Here is a 23855-nt window from a genome sequence, read left to right as displayed (position 1 = left end):
CTGCTTTCTGACCCATTTCGCCACTGCACAAGTTGTCATTTCAGAAACAATCTGTCTGTGTTTCAGACCTCAGTCTATTCACTGCCCTGCTCAGCTCAAGTTCCCACATTAGTTCTATTGAGCTATCAGATGTGATGATGACAGCTGGGTTCATCTGATATGGCGAGACAGTATTCTATCTCCCATCGCATCCTTTTTCTTGTTTTTGTCTCTTTGTACAGACCTTAAATAAACTTCCGGCGAACACAAGCAAGACGGATTTTCTCTCATGCGGCTTTAGTGCCTCTCCCCTCGACTATTGTATGTCTTAAGTTTTCAGTTGGCCCACTGATTTATTATTATTGTTTTTGCACCTCTTTTAGGGCACACACACAACACACACACACACACCCACACCCACACACACACACACACACACACAACACACACACACACACACACACACACACACACACCCGCACACAAAAGCGTCCCGGTACACTAAAGATGTCCCCTGTCTATCAGCAGGAGCTGGTGGGGAAGGTGCAGAGGTTAGGGTTTAAAAGGTCAAAGGTCAACTAATCATTCACTTCATCAACTCATTACTGTGTTTGTTAATTAGAGGATTAAAGAAGGCAGGATGAGATGAGCAGAACCACTTTACAAACGCTGCACGGATGTGTCTTTTGCTTTACAATATTGGAGGTACAGGACTTCCTACAAATTGAAAAAAAACTCTATCTCCTACTCAAATATGTGTTTTTAATTGTACATGCTAGGATGAAAAACTTTTACTCCAAAGATCAAACAACCATTTGTTACTAGATGGCAATATTTTTTTTATTAATTTTATGCGCCTCTGAGTTTTCTCAAGTCCCCCAACCTATTTCTGTGAATATACAGAACGCAGGGCTTCCAGTGTTGATACTATTCCGAGAGAGCCTCTTTGTGGACTGAAGGCATTAGACTAATGTAGGCAGACAGGAAGAGACAGCTTGATGAGTTGATATGTGTCTATTTGAGTGTGCTTTGTTTGGGTCAGGAGAGAAATAAAATGCGCCTTCACAGAATCCTCGAAGGCCTCTTCAATATGTAGCACTATCAGATTTCTCTTGACAGTGACTCGCAACACAAAAAAGACGCAATTAAAGTATGCAACAAAATGTACAAGAACACAAATCTTTTCAATAAAAAAACTGCTTAATGACCGCTTTATAAGTCCTGTTTAAATCTGTTACCTTTCATTTGCTATAATAAATAAAAATTACAAAAAAAGCTGCAAGTTATCGTTCTCAGTCACAGTATCTGTGATGAAAAGAAGTTTTCCGTTATCCGTTACTAGCATCGTGTCAATATTCATATAAATAAAACTTTTATTGTACAAAAAATAACTGAAGTCTTATTCCACAACACATAAGCCAGACATTAAATTACTTGTGCTATTAGAGTAACAACTAAAGGAAAGTGAGTTTATTCAGGTCACAATGCTTGTCGCTCATGTGGAAAGAGTTGGTGGAAAGGCTGCAAAATCTATCCGCACTGTGACAAGCAGGCTAAATGTGCACAAACACACATAAATAAGAGCCTGTAAACTTAACAGCAGCAGCTGGGATTACATCCCAACAGGTGCAGTTGTAATTGACCAGCCTCCTGTTGTCACTCCTGATGAATTTCCTATTAACATTTGTTCTGAAAAGTATGGAATCAAAATGGAACTAAAATACAATTATCTGATATCCGCATGGTAAGATGAGATAACAGTTTCAGTTGGTGTGATAATCATTTTGGATGTAGCGAGACGAACTCCAGCTGTACGTGAACTCAAACACCTGCTCCTTGCTTATCTTACAGAGCCGTGTGTCTTTTTACGGCCTATGTCATAATGAGGACGGAAGAGAAGGAACCACAAGGCACAACACAATGGTAGAAGTTTAGAAGTTGCTCCAGAGACCAAGCAACATGAAACAAGGTATATATCATGTGTACACTAACTAATGATGAAGGAAATACTGACGTGTCGCTCGGGGGGCCTTTTTGCAGTTTATCACCGTGAACAAATCAACTCCGTCCTGACCAAAGAGAAGTGCCACATTCTTCAGTAAGGCCTCACCTCTGGTTTCTACCGTCGTGGAGGAGGAGTCACACAGCAACAGAGAAAATGTTACTGCAAATCAATGTCAAAGGTTTGCCGGAAATACTGAGAAAATCCACAAGACCAAGTGGTGATTATCACAGACTTCTTCCACAGTCAATGATGATAACACATCTAAAACTTTATGGAGACACTTGAAGATGGACAAAGCACAATGTCTCTTGAGCTTTTGCATGCTTGAATGCATGCTGAGTTTAAAGTGAGGATGTTAGCAAGATGCGGACGTACTGTTGCTGATTGCAATTAACATAAACAACAAAGTTCATATAATTGCAATTCAAAGATTTTGTTCTGAATATATTATAAATGTTTTCAGTTTACATTCCAATAAAGGAAATGGCCACAAAGCATGTAGCGGTTAACACCTTTGCCTCAGCAGTAGAGCAGTAGATACCATGATTCTGGTAACTAACTGATTCATCATTTTCAGATGATACATGTTTATAACTGAGATTTTCCTTCTGTATTTGTTTTGGCCATTTTGCCAGAGATATCGACATCATTTGACAAGTAAAAATAAACTCTGGAATATCTGGATTTTCATCTGTCTTCTATACCACGATATCCAGTCAACCTTTACCCTGAAAAGGTTGCCAGTCCATCACAGGGGAAACATGAGGAGAAAGACAATCAGACACACAAACACACACAGGGAGAACATGCAAACTCCAAACAGTAAAGGCCTGGCCAACCTTTTCCTCCATTTAAATATTTAAAGTTCATGTTCAATTTCATTAGACTTTTAAAAAGGATTCAAATCAGATTTTTAATTTCAAGGGAAATGCAAAAAATGTACCAAAAAAAGTTTTTTAAGCTTAATCTTTATCTAAATGTTGTTAACTTCCATCTGCAAAGGCAGCCAAATGTGCCCAAACTTCACTTTAAGACAGCTGAAGAACAATAAGCCGCCTACAAGCACACGCACGCATCCACGCACACACGGGTGGTGCAGCTCAAAAACCTTCGAGGCCATAAAGTTTGACATATGGAATGGCGTGTTAATCAAAGACTCCATGGTCCCAGCTGGTGCAGACACACTGGGAAAACATTCTGACATGCACACTTGAGAATGCACTTGTGGTGTGTGCATGCATGTGCGTTTTCTCAGGATAAAGTAATCCTTGTCATTCTTTGAAGTGATGGTGGTATTTATGCGCCTGTGTTCTTCATGGTCTATACTGATGTCAGCTTCTCTTTTAACTCAACTTGCCCATTTTATATTAACCACAACTTCTGTTCATTTGATCCAGTGCACAGTAAACAGTGAACTTTTTTTTGTTTCCTTCTGGAATTATCATAGGGTCAAGATAGGATGAACAAAAGAGGAAAACGCAGAAAAGGAAGTGGCAGTGGGGGCTAGTTTGCATAACTGTATTGGCATCTTCTCCATTTTTGTGCCTTTGCATGAGCTCAGTACACCGCTATAGCTGAGGTTATCAAAAGAGGTAATCTGAATGTTTAGTCCTTCCAAAATCCTTTCCTTACCAACTGAACTCCTCAGGAAATCACACACATAAAACCCAGACTACTACGCATCATCCACAATGCAAGCTGAGTAAGCGAACATTCACAAAACAGGATGTGATTAAAGCATGGACGACTGAGTCGCTCTGTTTTAAGTCAAGTAATATTCTGCTTGTCCCAAGATGCCCGAGTGGATCATTTTTCTTCTGTCTGGTTCACTCCTGTAATTATGCACTCAGTTATTACAGCCCAAACAGAAAACTAATAGGCAGGCTTCACCGCTGAAAGAAAATCCTGTGGAAAGACATGATGTGTGTAATGTTTATAAATGGGTTTTGGTGGAGTGCCTTAGAAACATAATTATCGGGATTAATCCTCCAGTCAAATTAAGAAATATTCACAATTACATTTTGAACATGAAGTACATACAGAAATGTATATTTTGATTGCTGGTAGTGATCATATAGGATTGGATGTGCAATTAAGACGAGTCAAAACACAGCAGGATGGTGGAGAAATATAATCACGTTAGAGGGAAGTCATACAGTAAGAAGGAAAAAGACAGGGCAAGTCTGTCAACCAGTGTCTCCAAATAAGCTGAGCAAAAGATCTATTGGAATGTGTAGAAGTACTTCTCAATTCCAGGAGGGGCAGATAAACAAGTGAAGACCATCAGATAGATTATAAAAGTGAGAGAGGAGAAGAAAGGTCACTAAAAAGCAAGGCTGGAAAGAGAGCGATGGGGAGAGTGAGGAAACAAAGAGGGCTTTATTGTTTTCGATCGTTCTCATTACTGAAACAGATGATAGCATAATATAATGATAATGGGGGAACAAACTGTGGTGTTTGGCTTACATAACTGGTGAGTGACTAATGGCACAAGATGTTTTTGTCAAGACACACACAAATATCCACCTTGAGGTTTTCACACTCTCGCATGCAATCCCGAAGAAAAGGAGTAATCTTGTGAATGTCTTGAGAAAACGAGCAAGCAAGATTTCTTAATTGCATTCATTATCTGCTACATTACCTAATATTGATAAGAAATAGCTTACTGATTTGCTGTTGTGACAAATTCCTGAACCAATTATAAACTGTGACAAGCTCCCCACTTAATGTAATATGTGAAAGAACATCTGATAACCCAAAGGGCCAGCTGCTTGCGGATTGAAAAAAAGGCAAGAGAGAGAGAAAGTGAGAGAGGGTGAGTGAGAGAGAGAGAGAGAGAGAGAGAGAGAGAGAGAGAGAGAGAGAGAGAGAGAGAGAGAGAGAGAGAGAGAGAGAGAGAGAGAGAGAGAGAGAGAGAGAGAGAGAGAGAGAGGCGACTGAGGAACCGAAAAGCTAAGACTCCATCTGCTAATCTACGTCAGTCCAATCTGGCACTTCTGGACAGAGCTCATGTACTTCATACCATGGCTTCATTAATGCAAACAGAAGGCAGAAGTCAGAAGTCAGTCCTCACAGACGTTTGTCCAGATTTCCCAGCCTACATTAGTATAACTCTTCAAAATGTACAGTTTTTTTAAGTTGAGAATAAATCGCAGATGCACATTCTCATGCAAAATATGTGGCATATTCTGAAGTCATGCCATATGCAAAAAAGCCTTCTGGTTGCTTTGTACAGTTTTTCTTTAATGCCGGGTGACCACACTGGCCATACGTCAACACTTTTCTGTCTGTGGCCGCTCCAGGCAAAACAACCACAGGGCGACCGCAACGCAACCAAGCCAGCAAAGCAGCAAGCAAAGCAGCCAGCCGTCCAGCATCATCAGCTGCAAGCGAAGAGTGAAGAAGAACAGCAGCGAGGGAGGGATACTGTAAGAGCAAGGAGACAGAAATAGTGAGGAACTGGAAAGCAATGCCAAGGAACTGCTGTCGCTCGGCACAAATCGGCAATCAGAGGAGACTTTCACCAAGTGAGATCCTTCTGTATTGCGAGATGCATGCTCAACCGCAGATCCCACAACAACCACTTCCTCCTTGCACAGCATTAATTGTGGATGTTGGTTGTGTGTAGTGAGGCAGCAGACATGACGGCCAGTCGAAGAAGTTCTTCATCACGCATGCTTTCATGGACTGATGACAACGCCATTATATAGCCTGGCATGCCGAGAGGTCTTGAGTACATTAAATCCTGACAGTTTATGGTCTGCTGCCACATATACTTCTGCTGTAACTCTAATCTGCCACATCAGCCACCCAAGTACATGACTTTTCAAACTGTCCAGATCCATCACGCGTTGCGCCCGACTCAGAGCTCCCTCAGAAGCAGTGACGTGCAATCAGAGGCCTGCGTGCCGCCGTCGAGGGACAACACTAAATTGTCAGCTGACGAAAGAGTGGAAAAAGTGTGTTTTGGGTTTGGTCCGCGGAGGCTTGAGCCAACAGGAAAGCTCCGGTGTTTTGCTCTCCACGGGCCATAATGGATTCTCCCTGCCAATGAAACACTATTCCGGCTGGCGGGCAGGACTGCCAGCCACCTGAGAGCCTTTCCCACAACACCCAATCCTATGTCAGAGCCAGACGCGGCCATCATGGGAGATCTGAGACAGATGTAAGCAGTGTGAGAGCGTGGTGGCAGAGAGGAGAAATTTGAAACAACAATGAAACGGGCGCAGATGGCGAAAAAAAACACTGATCATTTCTAAAAATGCAACATGATACCGATGCACGTACAAGTAACTATAACAACCAGTTCTACAAAGCTATAAAATAACCCCCCCCCCACCCCCATCATCTCCTTCTTCCCAGCCACATCTGTCCATGCTCAGCTCCTCTGTTTCTCACTGTAGATGCAGGCAATAGTGGCGCACAGTGGCTAGGAGGCTACACACTCAAGCAGAATCATGGCACGTTTTCACAGGCGTTGCAAAAATGTCATACCTTCTCTCATTGTCATCCAGGTGAGCGAACAGCACATTCTTGGAGATGGCTTTGGCCAAGGCAGTCATGGTCTTGTAGTCTTTAGGAATCACCTGTGGAAACCAGGAAGTAGTAGCTGTTGAGGTAAACTGAGCTGTAACAACACTATGCAGGTGGACACATGAAAGAAGCCAGAACAAACACATAATACCACTGACTTCAAACGTGGACTGAATTGAGTAATTAAAGAGCAGCATATTGGCAAACTCTGAAAGGAATATACCACACGTGTGCTTGTGTATTTTTGGGATAGTCCATCTGTTCAGGGATTACACTGAGAATGTCACACAGACGTTAAACATTCAAAAGGTCTCTGAACTCATTCATAAAACATGCATTTTTCATGTCGGGGACTCTGTGGCGTGTGTTCATGGAAAGGGACTGGCAAAGTATGAAGCCACAACAAAGAGGCTCAATACTCAGTTTCTATAGAATCTACACGTATTTATGTATATTAATGTATATTAATGTAATGCAAATGGGGGGGAAAAAGAGAGGAAAACAGGAGAAGAACATCCTATTAATCCCTCTCACAAGAGAATGACAGAGGGGTATGGGTATGTGTGTATGTGGTGTGTGAGTGTGTGTGTGTGTGTGTGTGTGTGTGTGTGTGTGTGTGTGTGTGTGTGTGTGTGTGTGTGTGTGTGTGTGTGTGTGTGTGTGTGTGTGTGTGTGTGTGTGTGTGTGTGTGTGTGTGTGTGTGTGTGTGTGTGTGTGAGTGTGTGTGCATGTGTTGTGGGCGAGAGGAGGGGATAGGCTGTAATTAAGTTAAAGCAACAGATGTCTCCACATGAAGATAACCACACTGGGTTGTGCACAATATGCACATAAATACACGCGCAACCACATCTCATACAGTATATAATAAGAAGTACCAACATTTTATCTGTTCGTAGAACTGCAGGATACTTAGCGGTCAGGAAGAGAAATAGGTTGGTCTGGCCTGGAAATGCACTTGGAGGAGGACAGGGATTTTTAGGTCAGCCTCCTACACATCTTCCCAAAGATCAAGCTGTAGCTTTATCACTCTGGAGAATAGTAGATGCCAGGGCAGTGCTTTTGCTCTCAACGTTAGGATTTAGTGAGTGTGATTCTACTGGTAGAGATGGTGCTTTAATAAAGCCGAGTGAAATTTAAAAAAAAAGTTTGAGTATAGACAGATGTGAAAATATGGGTTTCTTGATTTAACAGCTGCAAACAGTTGTGAGAGAATATTATTAGTGGAATCCAGTTGGATTGTGATGGCTTAGGTAAAAGTAAAGGGATGCATTACAGTCAGCCATCTGCGGGCAAGCCCCACAAAGTTGGCTGTGTGTGTTGATTTTTCACTGTATGTCAACGGTTCAAGCAAATTCCCCGCCTGACTGCAGTAATGCGCTTTCATGTTCTAATTTGACTTTAATTCACTTTTCTCTGAGGAGCCTGCTATGTTCCGCAAGCCCATGAAGTAATGCCACTGACGTGGCTGCGTGAATCACTGCATGTGCGCATCCGCCAGTGTGACAGTCTGTGAGATAGTGAAGGACAGTGAAGAAAGAAAAAAAAGCTGGAGATGAAGGCAGGCTGCTTGCCACAACACATGACTGCAGTGTCTCTGGTAGAGATCTCAGAGCCTTAAACGCCGAAGTGCATGTGCACACCTGACACGCACAGAGACACACTGCACGCTCCAGTGGTCACGCAATTACAGCGTGGTGACGGGGTTCATGCCGTTATGTCACTACCCAGCAATTATTGGCGTGTCAAGTTAAATTACAATGAACAAGCACTGTCCAATCCAAGAATGCGTGTGTGTGTGTGTGTGTGTGTGTGTGTGTGTGTGTGTGTGTGTGTGTGTGTGTGTGTGTGTGTGTGTGTGTGTGTGTGTGTGTGTGTGTGTGTGTGTGTGTGTGTGTGTGTGTGTGTGTGTGTGTGTGTGTGTGCGTGTGTGTGAAGGTGAGTTATAGTTTCTGGCGTTAGCGCATTTTCCCTTTCTCCCATGGCTCTAAAAAGTTATGTCACGGAAACATGGAAGTTTTTAGAAAAGACTGATAACTTTACCAGCTTTTAAAGTACAAACGTAAATAACTGTGGCTGCTTCTCCCATTTCTAGGTTCAGGAATATAGTAACATCTTAATCTAATCTGGTATTATGTGTATTGTCTGTATTGTGTCGAGATATAAAAACATTCATTGATCTTTTTCCACCACTTTTTAAAAATTACGTTTTTCAAGAACCCTTAGATGAGTCAATTTGTTCTTCAAATATATATATAGTGCACGAGTTTTATGTGCAGGACTATGACAGTAAATAAGATTTCTCGGTGTTCACCTCAGTTTAATAGATGAAAGCGGAACAAATAATGTTAGTTGCTCTGACTAACAGAGCTAAAAAAAACTTGAGGAGTTTTTCACAGACGTAATATCAGCATCACACTGATGCTGATATTACGTCCACCAGTGTAGCAGATGACTCACATGCTGTGTATGTTGGAGAAACTGAATGAAAGTACAACTTCGTTCCTCTGATGATGAATTGCTATTTAATACACAGTTTATCTATCTGCTTTAATGCTGCGTAAAAATGTCTGGGTTAAGTATATAAGTTAAATCTGGAATCCACAGTCATCAGTTTTCTTGCTCTTGTGATTCTTATATTAGGTCAAAAATGAAGAATTATTAAATATGTAAGCAGTGACTGCAAGCATTTGTGCGAAAGTGTTGTCGTGGTTTTGTATGAGCAGAAACATGCACACAGGTGTGTATTAGATGTTTGCGTATCTGTTGACAAATGTGGTCTCAGGCCGCTGGCTGACCTTGCGTACGTAGCTGACAGCATCCTCCTCGGTGTAGACCTCGGCGCTGACCCCTCCTCTGCGGCGGCGGGCCTTGACGACAGGGTTGGGTGGCGGCGGGGAAACCTCATCATCATGCGAGTCTGACTGGCTGTTAGATTTCTGGCGCGCCATGATCTGTTTGCATTCTTCCTGTAGGAAGAAAGATGCGAGAGAGAAAATGCTTTGAGGCTTGAGCATAGAGAAAGGGAACAAAACAATAAAATATACAGTGAATAAGAAGTTGGTTTATCCAATACTCCCTTATTCACTTATTCTTGTCAGGCAAAAGGAAAAAAAAGAAAAGAAAAGATATGTGTTGAATAACAGACACGACAAATGAAGCTTCAGGCAAACAAGAGCATCTGAGAGCATCTGCTATTCTTATAAGTCACAAATGATCACATGAAGAAGGGATGACAAGCCTCTTCTTACTCCTTGCATCATGTGGTTTCATCAGCAGGCCAGATGATGAGCCACAAAGAACATTAGATAAAATGAAATACACGTATTCGTGGTCTGAGCACACGATGACTCGCACAGTGTGAAAGACATCAAATATTGACACCCACAGGCCTGTACAGTCAGCCAGTACAGTCAGACAGGAGAGCTCCAGCAGGTCCTCCTCAGCGATGAATAACAAGGAATAAACTCATCAAAGCAGACATGGGCTGCTGCTGGCTGACTGTCGTTTCAACTGCAGATCACTCATGAATTATAATGCCAGAATAACCCATCAGCATGTGTACAATAAAATTACTGAGAGCTTGTTAATGCAAGGAAAGGGGGTTGCAAAATAATTGGCCATCATCCACTGTTTTGAGTATTTTTAACAAATATACTGATAATATTTAGCAAATACCTGACAATGTGGTTTTATTTCTACATTAGGAATTTGATATCCCGAAGTCACAATTTCTAAAACACATTCTTGTGCCAGATCTTTATTATATTTTCATTCTGTTTGGTTGTTCACATGTGCCCTGGGTACTTGCAAATGAAAAGAATAACTTCACATAGGCAAGCGTGTCAAGCAGTGGCACTGACACACTGCAATACAGAAACCCGACAACGACTGGAGTGAAAAAGAGAGAAAGAGCTACTGTAAGAAATGATTCCCAGAGGGTCAGCAAACTGATTTTTTTTTTTTTTGCCTTTGCAAACTAAATTTATAGCAGCACGAAGCATTTCTTCAGCTCAGTCCAATCCCACAAGAAAAACTGAAATTTAAATCCACAGCATTCCCTTCAGATGAAATGTGATCACATTGAGTTGGACGTGCAACTGGAGTAAATGATCAAAGACATTGGAACATGGCAGCAAATAAATCTGAGTATGAAAACAAGTCAAATGCAATATATTAGATGATCGGTCCCAAAGAAAACTTAAACTTTGGGAAAAAGAGGAGCAACAGAAGAGATTTAGAAAAGATTGTTGGACCCGAGAAGTGGCACAACAGTGAAAATATCTTAAAGTCCACAAACTAAAGTTGTGACAAGCCAGCTGAGGAAATGTCTCCCGAGATCCCTATTAAAAACAGACGCAATTGTGATCAATTCAAACATTGTCAGACGTAAATCACATTTCACGATACACTCGTCAATTAACATAAACGTCATCCAGTATTTTGTGCAATCTGACAAGCAAAGCAACATGTACTTAATCTGTGGGTATTGATAGACTATCTTGAGTAAATCGGTCAGACCTCAAGCATGTTATAGTATTTTCATGATAACTCTAAAATTGCCTTTAGGTGCAAATGCGAGTATGTGTGACTGACTGTCTCTCCAGATGGATGGATGGATGGACAGATGATGGATGGATGGAATCACAGCAAACAAATATCGTGGGTTATTGTACTCCTAACAAAGGAAATAAAGACTTAAAAAAAACAAACAGTTATGAAAACTCATGTGTACACCACCAAGAAGCATATGCAGCTGCAAAGAAAGAACAGATTTATCCCTGTGTGTGATTCAAGCACCACAGAGACGACGATAAATGCACAGTTTCTTTTCCCCTCACTGTCAACAAGATACAACCTGTGCACCAAGACACGACTGAAAACACCACAGAAACAGAGGGGAGCAGAGAATGGATGACATGGTGGTCATTCTACAACTCAACATTTCTCTGGACAGTTTTCTCCAACTGTCTAGTTGAATAATAATACCTGCATAATATTGTAAAACAATGACAAGCCAAAGAACAACCATGCTTCAGCAAAAAAAAAAAAAAATCTGCTAATTAGGTGGATATCCACAGTGACCTCATTAGCTTGAACTTCGACTTATTCTATGAGATGGTACCTTCATTCCCTCGCTGTATATCTTTGTCTGACTCTGTCTCTCCCTCTTGCTCGTTAGGCTCAAAAGTTACCGCGACGCGACGCTCACTGTGTAAAACACTGTTATAATGCAGATGTCATACACAAAAACAACTCAGTGGGACATGCACGCACACACACACACACACACACACACACACACACACACACACACTCACACACACACACATACTTATTTTTTGCTTACGCAGAGTCACCGCCTGAGGGAACGCAGCCAGCAGGAGAAGCAGAGGGGAAGTGGATCCAGATAGCAGCAGCGTCGATGCACATATTTACACACTCGCACGCATTAAGGTACACGCACAACCTTGCAAACACACGCACAGGCAGAGTGCAGCGGGAAAACACAGCTCACACACTCAGCTCTATCAAAGTGTAGCAGTGTCTGCAATCAAGCAGCACACGGCATCCTCCGAGGAGTGAAAACAAACACTTTAAATACCAGCATGCTTTTCTTCCCCGTCCAGACAAACTCATTCTCACTGACAAATCAGCTTAATCTATACACACACACACCACACACACACATTCACCTTTACCTTTACATGACATCCCACACGCGACAATGTATTTACCATGGCATGGAGGATTCCTGGTCAGGCCTGCTGTGAGTCCCTCAGCGTGTCAGAGGCACCCAGACATCGACTCAAAGTTTGTGTGTCAAAGTATGCATGAGCATCGACACACCTTTATCCCCATCTCATACACACCTGACGCACATGTCACAATGCATCAGCATCCCGCCTCTCTTGCACAGCATATGGGCAAAAACGAGAGAATCCACGTTGGTTGTGTGAGACAAACTGAGAGCGTGCGAGCGGCTAAATGTCTGCAAACCCCAACGACACGGCAGCCAAAGACCAAGGCTATTGATGAAATCACTGATCACAGCAAAAAAGGCTGTCTCCTCATCGCTCCTGCGCAACTCTTGGGTCTCTGCTTTCTACCCTTTCTGTCTCTCCCTCTCCCTCTCTCTCTCTCTCCCTCTCTCTCTCCCACAATCAGGTGGCGCAATGAGCGGGTTCCTCTCGCTACCCTTCGTCACTATGACAACTGTGCACTGTGAGCATCCTGAATGGTTAGTAGTGAGGCTGAGCAGGAAGCACACACCTACATCCAGACACAACGGTTCGGATGCCTGTTGACAGAGTCTCACCACAGTCGCATCACGAGAAAGAAAACGTTGCTGGTTTACAAAGATTCCCACAAGGATAAGGACAGATTCCCCGTGTGTGCCAGGCACTATCCATCTGTGTTTCTTTTTCACACACACTTATCTTCAGTCCGCCCACAGGCTTCCCTCTTAGGTCAGAGGCTCAGTCATCAAGTGACGACTTTGTACCAGGCTCTAACAAGTCCTGATATTGTTGTGGCCTCAGCATCCAAACAGACGGTCGCACGAAAGAGTCTCATGAATGTAAAACTACACAACATTGAAGCCCTTATCTGTGTAAAGTGAGCAAAAGATCCTCCCAGACGACAAAGACAAAGCCTTTACTGATTGAGAATTTCTGTATGCCTGGTCAAAAGAAAGAAAAAATAAAGCCATCTATGTTTTAATGCCATTCTGTCCTTTTTTTTTTCTAAAAGCCAAATCTATTTTAACATGATTCCTTCGGTTCTATGCTGTTTATTTACAAAGTGATGTTCAACTCTAGAATGAGTGCTTTTGCCCTCTATTAGAGTCTCTCTCTCTCTCTCTCTCTCTCTCCTCCTTTCCTCTGCTCTCTCTGCGTCATCATCAGCGGCTGTGTGCCAGAAAGAGAGGACAGAGGGGGAGGGAGAGGAGATGAGACAGAGGACACAGGCGTAAGCAAGACACAGAGGCGTTTTCGAAAAGTGTGCTTTGAATCAGTGACAGAAGGACCTCGGACCAGAGATTAAACAATGACAGCGTAGACAAAGGATGACACAAATCCAATCCCACACACGCCCTCGCCACATAAAGTAACTTTTATTAAAACCATCATTAATTCCAATTTGAACTCATCTATGGATGACGAGTCCTATTAAAAAGGTCTATCCGAGTTTGAACCAATTTGCACCAAACTGACATGAACAAAAGGTATGACTACCTCTCATCCAAATGACTGTGTGACTAACCAGTATTAATGAGCCCAGCCATTCATCCTGTTCAGCGCCAAACCATTCAACCCATCCGAAAGGATCAGTGAGTTCAAAGCATAAACACCTCAAAAGAACTATTCTTCCACAAAGTTCGTTTTTTTTTTTTATATCAGTCAGAAAAAAAATTAAAAATAGTAAAACATCAGCAGTCCGACTAAAAATGTCTCTTATTTACCCCCCCCCCCCCCAAAAAAAAAAGGTTACCTTCGGATATCCCTGCCCTCGTTCAATGGCACAGACAGTCTCTCTCTCGACTGCTGAGGCTGAGAGCATGCAAGTGAACAAAAAACAAAACAAAGTGACGCACAAACACACACACACACACACACATACAGGTAATGAAGCATGCAGAGCTGATCCACCAGAGAAGCTAACAGTCAACTCATCACTCTGTTCCACACCATTACAGCACAACAATAGACAGAAAGTTCACTGCTGTATTAGGCCTGCCGCTAACGACCCTGTTTCACTATCTGAAAACGTTAACTCGATATTGAGTTGATCAAATCTGGCAAGAGTGAACTTTTACATCAACCCAACATCTTAAGAAAAGGTAACGCCGTGATACAAACTCTTGTTCTCAGCAAACAGACTGAGGCAGTCTCACTCCAGCTCTAAGCAAAAATTGGGTATAGAGTCCTCGCGCTTGTATTGCCTCAGTCAGACATCTTTCATTGTTCTAGTGCCGCACAGTATTTAATATACATCATTATGTTCGTGCAAATCCAACTTGCATACATTTTATACATTCGAGCTGAATCTCCTAATCACAAAGCATACATTTCCATAATTGACTTGCTAAGATTTCATCAACAAGAACAAATACACTTTTTATTCAAGATTCACAAAAAACGGGTAGCCTGAGAATCGTGTGTACTGCTTGCAAAAACGAGAAGACGCTGCCTAATCACGAAAGGAAATACTGTCTTTAAACAGTGTTGTTCTGGGATGTAACAATGTTTGACAGCTCGGATGAACATGTTTTGTTACAGTCCTGTGGAGTCTCTGCTTTCGCAAAAAACTGTGGGCCGGTAGAGGAAGGTGAAAGGATGCAACGGGCAGATGAGAGAAGACAAAGAAGGACCACCACGGAGACGGGGACTGGGCTCCGATTTTACCTGCAGAGGCCCCGAGTGAGCTTGGGTGGAGGAGGTTTAAGTCGGGGTCACTGCGCACAACCTGGGCTGATCTGACAGACGACCCACTCCAGCATGATGGTGCTGAGTGACTGGGCCGAGTGAGGACGCTCGTTACACTTTAATGTCATTTTTAATTTATTTTTTTTAATGTATATTTCGCAGAACTACACTGAATTTTCACAATTTGTACTGACAAATAAAACCAATGTACAAAATGAGGGACAATGACAGAGGAAAAGATAGGGAAGCTGATTCAAAGCCACACTGAGTCTCCTTCTTAAATGCTCTCAGCAGACTCAACAAACAACTAAACCCTCCTGACGAATTGTCAATCAGAGGCCTTTGAAGGGACTGGTGAAATTGTTATGATAGTCCCTGGTGACAGCTGAATGGCTGGCAGCACATAATGCCTTCTCATTTTACAGGGGAGAGGGGGGGGGGGGGGGGGGGGGGGGCAGCGGCTGATTGACTGATACAGTGAAAGACATGGAACAAAGAATCCTCTCCCATAATGCAACGTGATGGGATCGTTCACAAGCAGGGCTGATTTGGCAGCGCTTGCGTTTGTTCTTCCTGACATGCTTGATGAAGCCGTGTTGAGCTTTACAGAATGTACTACCACCGGCTTCAAAGACATAAACAGACACCCTCGCAATGCAAACATGACACTGACATTTCGGGAATCCATTTTTGTCACTTTCCAGGGCTTATAGATGCTTCTATTATGATAATAGAAAATGAAACCAATCAGTCTTTCTCAGAGTAATTAAAACTAGATTCAGGAAGAACCACTGTTTCTAACTCAATCACAGACATTGACATGGACTCTGTTTAGCAACCTAAACCCAACAGGTAATCAAAAATACATTGCATATTATGAACTGTCTCGTCCTGCTATGCCAACAACTTCTGAGTGCCTGAGGCCACAAAGAGTTGAAAAACATAAAAAAAAAAACAGGGAAAAAGAAAACAGCCCACAGCTTTTATAAATTAGGGGGCAAGAGAAAAAGCACTTTATTTGGAAGAATGAGCGAATACTATACAAGAAGTGGCACTTCAATAAATCTTCAAAACAATTCAATCAAGTGCCGAGCAGCTTTCATGTACTGGTGGATCACCCAATAATTGTAGCTCACCCTCTCGCCTTCCACCAATGACACAAGTAGTTCACCCTTGATTTTGATTATCATGGGTTTAAATGTGAACGTGTTTTGTCCAATATCTGTATGGGAAAATATGGTATATCGTTGGGTAAAAAGATGAAAATGGACAAAAAAAAGGGTGATTCTTGACATAAGAAAAAAAAAACTGTACAAAGATGGAGCGAGTGAGGACTGAGAAATAGCACGAGGAACAAGAGGCATAAAAGAAAAACTGTAAAAAGCCAGAAGTGAAGCATGGGACACAAACTTATGATAACCCCTGCGGCTGCGAAGAACAGAGGCGCATTCTGATCGAAACAACATTTCACACAACACGACAATAATCACTCTGTACTCAAATTACAAGCAGGCAGAAATTGCCACTGAGTGAGTAGATGTTCTGCTACATGTTCACTCAGTAAAAAGCTTATGGCAGTGAGGCAGTTTACCAACAACTGTCTGCTCTTAGAATAATGTCATAAATACAGTGGAAGTCAATGAAGATATTTCATGAAACTGAAACCCCCAAAGAAAATGTACGTCAGGAATGTTTACGTGGCTCAGAATTACAAAGGCGGCTCTGGTTAACTTTCCATAAATGGTTTACAGCAAACAACCCACCCCCTTTCCCCCTGGGGCCAGGCAAATCAAAGGCAACGAAAGAAAATTGGAGACAACCAAACTAACATATCATGAGATCAAAAGCTTTGTAGCTAAGATCACATATGAAAATATGGTACTTCCAGACTATGCTGAGGTGTCACATGCATGCAGATGGGGTTGTGGAGTGAAGCCTGTCATTGCACCGAAGGGCGCAGGTGGTGCGTTATGTAAAGAGGAGGGAGTCTATATGTTATCATGTGAGGAGAGAGGGGTGAAGCTCATGACATGTGGGCAGGACAGAACAAACTTTCAACAGAAGGAGCAAGGAAAAACAGTTTGAAGACACAAATGTGCCAAACTACACGAAACATCTGTGGTGCAAGCTGCCTACTTCCCACACTGAGTGACATTCTTTTTTCTTTTTCTTTTTTATACAGAATTACGTTCAGTGATGCCACATTTGGATGGTGCTGCTTGCAAGGAAGCCAGCTGGCCTCTCTCGCCATTTATTTTGCTTTTTCTTTCACCAAAAGCTTTGACTGTGACAGACCATGTTCCATATTGTGCTTGCCTTCCCTGCATTTGCTGGAACACGTGAATGTTTTATAACATCCTCCACGAACTCCATCCGAGGGCTCAGCGCTCCATTAAATCACTCCATGGCGAACCTAAACGAACAGCCCTGCTACCTAACGGCAGTGCACGGGTGGTTTGTAGTTTTAAAACACTAAAGAGAAATGAAGAGTTCTTTTCCAAGAAAGATTGGAGCTGTATATCAGTGGTTTCATCAAGAGAATGAAATCAATTTAACATGTAGGCAGTGGCCGTGGGGACAAAACCGGGCATATAATCACTTCACTAAGACAAAATTCGACCACGTTTCAACAAAATTATTACGTATTTTCATTGTATTTTCTAATAGTTATCCAACAGTAATATGCACCCACAAACCTGGGAATGACGCCCCAGAAGTGAAGAAGGGCTGTCATCTCTCTCTTTGGCTTGTTTCAATTTTTAAAAAGTGCATTCCTCCAACGAGCAAATCAGAAATCAAACCCTATATAGTGTCATGAGGGGTTTAGCCAATCTCAATCAAGGCAGGCTCTCCCTTTGACTCCTCCCCAATTATGCAGCACTGCTGAGGGCACATGGCACCACGAGAGGAAGTACTTCCTCCTCTTCCCAAGATGGGCATGTGTGGGCGGAGTCAGGCCAGCTCACACAGACACAGCAGATTCTGAATGTAGCTCCTATAAGCCAATATTCAAATGGAAGAAAATCAAGGAAAAGTTGGATTTGGAACCAACGTTGTTAGACTAACGAGACCCATGTGAAAGTGTTGAAAAGCTGTATAAAACCCCTTTAAAATTCACTTCTGCAGGAGTGTTCACTTCCTGAGCACATGATCGCCTCGTAAATCCTAATCAGTGCTTTACTAATTCCCTCAAATCATCTGTAATTTCCTAAAACAAGCCAATACATGTAGAGAATAATTCAAAAATTGTCCTCTGTGAATGAAAATGGTTCTGAGATTTTGCAGTCAGTAACAGTGACAAACTCACTATCACCAATAAAATACATAATACGGTGAAATGCTTTGTCTTTATGGTTCTATTATAAAATTGAAGTTTAATTGTCTGTAATTACACTCTTAGCTAAACTAATAGAGATGACAAATTGAAGCGTGCATTGTTCTGATAAAAGACATCATTACCATGTATAAATAGGCAGGATGAAACGGAGCCTGATGCCTGTTATTATGACATTCACAACATCAGACAACTAATCAAGACATGTTATTATGTATTAAAAAATTTTTTAAAAAGAACTGATGTATTTCATATTTATACCGAATTTAAAAAATACTGAAAGAAAAGAAAACTTTGAAGTGGACAAAACAAGAAGGGCAGACAATAGGGGAATGAAGACAGGGGGGGAGATGTTCCAAGATAAGATTGCAAGTGCTCCATGAAAAGTATCCTGTGAAAGGAGGTCAGGTCTGGAAAAGGGGGAGAAATAATACCCCAGTTATCTAACTGGAACACAGAGAGGCTTGGACACAGTGGTGGACAAGGAGAGTAAACTTCTCTGAATAAAGGGGCTCATTGAACACAGGACAGAAATTGTATATCTATCAAGTCGTCCTCTACCGTTGCCGAGGTTACCACCTTTTGTTGGCTGCGACTGATGACAGCAATAGTTGCAAGAGATTAAAAAGAAACAAACACATGAACGTACAGACTGGAAAACAGAGGAATGCTCAAAATAACTTCTCGACCTAAAGAGAAGCTACATAGAGTTTAGACAACTTTCACAAGATAGTGTATTCCTTTAACGGAACTTTTTTTGTTGCGAAAGACCTGAATTCCTGTGATGAAGAAAATTTTTCTTTGGAACAGATGGATTCAAAGAAAACTCAAAATGGTATTACTGTTTCATCCGTAAATTTGAATTAAAATGACAAGGCTTGTTGGATAAAAAATAAATAAAATTAAATACTGTCCCACCGGTTGCCATGTGCATGAGAAAAGAAACACAATAAGCCTCTTAAATAAGTGGGACAGCGCCGAAGCATCCAAGGCCCGTGTCAATCCCTCGAGTGGCCGACCTGACAGCATAAGCAGAGATTTGAGCAGGCTGGCTGGAATAATGTTGGGCAACTGTGGACGACGCAGTCCTGCAAGTCTGCTGTTTTGTTGTTGTTGTTTTTTTTTTTTTTTTCAAACCTTTTAAACACACCAAGTCATTTGTCTGACCACGATTCAGCAACATAACATGGTCTGCACCCAAAACAGCACATTATATCTTTTTTAACCCTAAAAGATGCCGTTTTGATCCTGCACACATTGCATAAAGCCAGTTTATTTATGTGGTACTTTTCAGGCAACAGGCAATTCAAAATTGCTTGACGGGTACACAGAAATACCTTAAAATGATTGTCTTTCAGCTGCTCCTTTCTGGGGTCACCACACCAGAATAAAACACCAAGGACACAAGAAGCAGTAATGACATACTATTACAGGGTCAAAATGTGCAAGCATTGATATACACGTCTGACACACTTCAGAATTACATCTCTTGAAAACGTGCTTTTTATGAGTGCAGACGAGTGGCAACCACGGGTCTCTCTTGGTTTTTGGCTTTTTGCAAAATACGTAAGCATGATGCCGACAGATATATTAAGGCTTTGTCAATTCGTGCAGGTATTTATTTTGTATGTACAGACTGAAGTGAAGAAGACATATTACTCCCAGGGTGAGACAAAAACATCAAATCTCAATTACATTGGAGCAGCCAGCAACAGTGCAGGTTGAAGAGTGACTGAATATTATTATTAGAATATGATGAGAGTCTACAGATGAATGTAGGATGGGTAAGGTCGATGTGAAAAAATAAAAAAATAAAAAAATTGTGCTCCATGCTAAGGCTGCCTGATGTCTCGCAAATCTACCTCCATCGCAATATAAACATGAACGATATTAATACGACAAACTTTTTATGACGGAGAGCAAACACAATGTAAGGCAAAGCTAAATCCCTGAGCACAATGACAAGCATTGCAGTATTGCATGTTTACGTGTGTATTCATCGCAAGTCATTTTGCATTATTGCATATAATTTATTTTATGTGTGTATATTTATCCATAACACCTACAAGAAAAATGTAGCTTCTGTTGCCCTCGTCAGGGTTTATCACAATAAATATCACCTATGTGCTGCCCAGAGTAAAATATGCAATGTATGTGCATTATTATATTTTTCCCACCAAACCATCGTAACACATTGTCTCTGTCCCAGTTTATATGAATTTGGCCTATTTTCTTTTCCATGCAAGATATTTACATGACAGCGAGATGGGTAAATTCTCATTCATCTTTCCTACTCTAAAAATACACCATGATAAAGATTTACAAACACCTCATTTGTTATTGTGCGATTGGCTGCGCGTGAGGCAGATGCGCTCGATGTGAACGTATAGCATGTTTCACTCGTAACTCAGATTTCCTCCTGAGGTCTGCCCTATTAGTATTCCTGCTGCCTCTCTAACTATGCAGCACTACAGTCTCCATTAACAGCTGCAGCTACACTATCATTGCTTTGTTCGTTTTCGGGAGACGTATGTGTTTAAAAGACTTTAAAACACTGATATTTCTCAGAAATATTGATCATATCAGACAAGTCTCACATGCTACAACACACGTATATCACTGTAGCAGAGCTAAAGATCCTCCTACAGACATTATGATGAACTGTGGTTCTTTTTTTTTTTTTTTCATTCTTGCTGTATCTGATCTTTTCTCATAATCACTCCTCTTGTTGGGAGTTTCTTTCTAAAGCCGAACTCTCCCCCAGGCCACCGCCGACGGCCCACGGCTACATCTCAAACACCTTGATGACCTTCATGCAGCAGCAGGCGAAGAGTGGCGCCCGTTGTTCAAGTGTAGAAACCTCATGATCCACTCGTGAGCAAAGTACCCAAGTGCGTCAAAGACAAACCGACGAACAACGAAAAACACAGAGACGCTCATTGGGATAAAACTTCATTCACGTAGTCAATCTGTGCCCATTCAACGACGGTTAAACATTTCTTTTTTTTTTCCAATCTGCAGCGTCTGACTGTCCATTTCATGTTGTTCATTTTAAAATTACACGAGAAATGATCAAAGCCTTCAAAAAGATCTTGCTGCTATTGATATGTGCACGCACACACACACAGACACACACACACGCACACACACACACACACTGAGCTGTCACATTGTTTGTGGGCCACAGGAAAGTGCTACTGAGGCTGCCCCAGTTTTGATGTGTGTTTTCGAGCAATAATTACTCCTATTCTCTCCTCACAAAAGCCCGCTCACGCCTGTGAGGATTCCGTCTTTTAATGAATATTTCACTTCTGTTGACCGTCTGCTTACAACCAGACACGCAGACATGCAGGCAGACACAAAAAGTGTGCTGTCTCCCGGCAGGACACTGGCCTTTTATGGGTGCCCCTTCACAAACTCCCTAATGGATTCTCCTATTATAGGATGGAAAATAAAAGCCCTATTATGACCGTTTCAAGGCAATCTGTTTCTTACATTGAAACTCGCTAAAATGTGATTCCTCTGTTCGTCAAATATTACGAATAAAACAGCAGAAACACCAGCACACTTGCTCCAAAACATGTATTTTTATCCTATAACAAAAGGACAAAAAAATAAATCTGGCAGGAAATAGTATTTAATAGCTTCCACACGATGCAATGAAAGTAAATGTAAAACAGACATGGTAATAAACACTTTAAAGCGCAGTACACACTGAATTTTCTACAAAGACGCCAACATTGCAAACAGACACTCAAAGTGACAAACCCAAAGTCAGACAGGCACATAAACTTGAACTTTTGTGATCACCAACCTTCTCCAGCTTTTCAAAATGCTCCCGCAGGAACTTCATAGGACGCTCAGGCTTAGCGATGCAGAGGTTCACAATGCACTCTTTGAGGATCTGCTGGATGTTGTGCTTCTGCACAAAAATTTCACAGCCCTTCAAACTCTCGTCTTCTTCCAGAGTGGAGGAGGAGGTGGCCATCTTATCTTTTATCTCTGTGGCAGTAGGAGAAAACAGGGTGGACCATGAGAGGAGGGGACGGAAAGCAGAACAGGGGGGTGGGGGTGGGGGTAAAGCAGTGCAGCAAGGGGTGAGGACGGGGTGAGGAGAACAGAGCGATGGGCCGGAGGGGGCAAATTTGGGAGCACATACTGTCAGCTATGAGGAGAGCTCATGATGATGAATTGTAGGAAAGGGGTGACTTTATCTTTTGATGGTGATACATGTTGTCTGTAAAGGACCTCAAATAAATACTCCATGATGATGATTGGATGTGTCGTTGAAGAAGACAAGATAATCTTTCGATTTTAAATACCTTGGTTGAAATATGTCAGGGTGAGTTTGTAAAAACAAGGTTTTTTTAGGGGGGACATTTCACTGTATTCACTACACGAAGGCTTCGTAAACGTTGCCTTTATGTTGAGAGTGCAGTCACTGTTTGGTTTCGCAAAAACGATTTCCACTCTGCACCACAACAAATAAAAACATCAGTTTGATTTGAAAGGTTGTTATTGCACTATTATATCTGTCCGGCCCATCCAAGATGAAATTGAGTTTGTGGCTCCTGAACTAAACTGCTTTAAAATGCCATCACCTTTAATTAAATATGATATTGTTTATATTCTGCAGGCCTGTTTAAACACTTTGCAAAAACACAACTTTTGATCCAAAAATAAACACACTTCATCCTCACTGCTGTTTTCCAGGCTCCATGAGTACTGTGTATAATTGGTGGGTATATAGTTGACGGAACAGGTTAATTGTATAACTGTGTAAGAAAATAGCAACGATCATGTCGATGTACCATGAAACTATAGATTATGTGTCTCATAGCAAGCCTGGAAGAGTGAGCAGCTGCAGCTAGCTAACTGGAAACCACCGTTTCACTTCCTCATAGGGACGTATACGTCTATGACATGGTTAGTTCTGCAGAATAAATAATAATAATACATTGCTTAAGGTCGAGGGTGGGGGTGGGTGGGTGTACATCTATCTATCGATCTCCACAATAAACACCCCAGCAGCGTCTGCGCGGAGCAGTTTTGTCAAGTTTAAACTGAGGAGCTTGTGATGAAACTGAGCACCTGTTTAACTGCATTCAGAGGAAACGGCTAACGCGGCTAGCATCGCTAGCCTCGCAATGACAACCAAAACCACAACGAGAGGAAGAAGAAGAAGAAGCAGAAGGGGGGGGGGGGGGATGCGGCTGTCAGCATCGTGAACGTAACGAGCAGAGGTCACGCTCTCACGCGCTGACCCCGTGGAACGCGGATCCAGTGGGTTTGTGTCCCTACCGTTGTTCTGTGGAGGATGCTCAGTGAGAAAGCTGCTCGCTGGTGGCGGCAGGAGCAGGTGGAGGGGGCTGTTTCTGGGCTGGGATGCTGCTGCTGCTGCTGCTGCTGCTGCTGCTGCTGCTGTTGCTGCTGCTGCTGCTGCTGCTCCCTCTCCTCCGCCGCGGCTCGCTCTGCGTCAGTCCCGGTGACGTCAATCTGTCGTCTCTCTCACGAGCGCCTCTCATGAGGCCGGCGGCGGCGAGCACGCGGACCTGCAGGTAAAAAAAACCCTTTAAAG

General features: G+C 42.2%; 1 protein-coding gene across 2 annotated transcripts in view; it reads right to left on the bottom strand.

The window, feature by feature from the left end:
• Nucleotides 1-23668, bottom strand: part of prkar1b (protein kinase, cAMP-dependent, regulatory, type I, beta) — a 51723-nt gene extending 28055 nt beyond the window's left edge. Inside the window, exons 1-4 of one of the 2 annotated variants that reach the window (XM_080510911.1) lie at nucleotides 23579-23668; nucleotides 22092-22279; nucleotides 9313-9483; nucleotides 6479-6570 (exon numbers count right to left, since the gene is read on the bottom strand). In XM_080510911.1, the coding sequence (XP_080367037.1) occupies nucleotides 6479-6570; nucleotides 9313-9483; nucleotides 22092-22265 (437 nt within the window). In that variant the 5' untranslated portion in view covers nucleotides 22266-22279; nucleotides 23579-23668. Of the gene's footprint in view, nucleotides 1-6478; nucleotides 6571-9312; nucleotides 9484-12252; nucleotides 12372-22091; nucleotides 22280-23578 lie in introns of those variants that run through there. The other variant, XM_080510912.1, reaches the window with a different exon arrangement.
• Nucleotides 23669-23855: the final 187 nt, after the last annotated feature.

This window comes from Blennius ocellaris (genome assembly GCF_963422515.1).
Source record: "Blennius ocellaris genome assembly, chromosome: 16".
NCBI lineage: Eukaryota > Metazoa > Chordata > Actinopteri > Blenniiformes > Blenniidae > Blennius > Blennius ocellaris.
The sequence above is the reverse complement of the archived record's forward strand: the minus strand, read 5'-3'. Positions and strand labels throughout refer to the sequence as shown.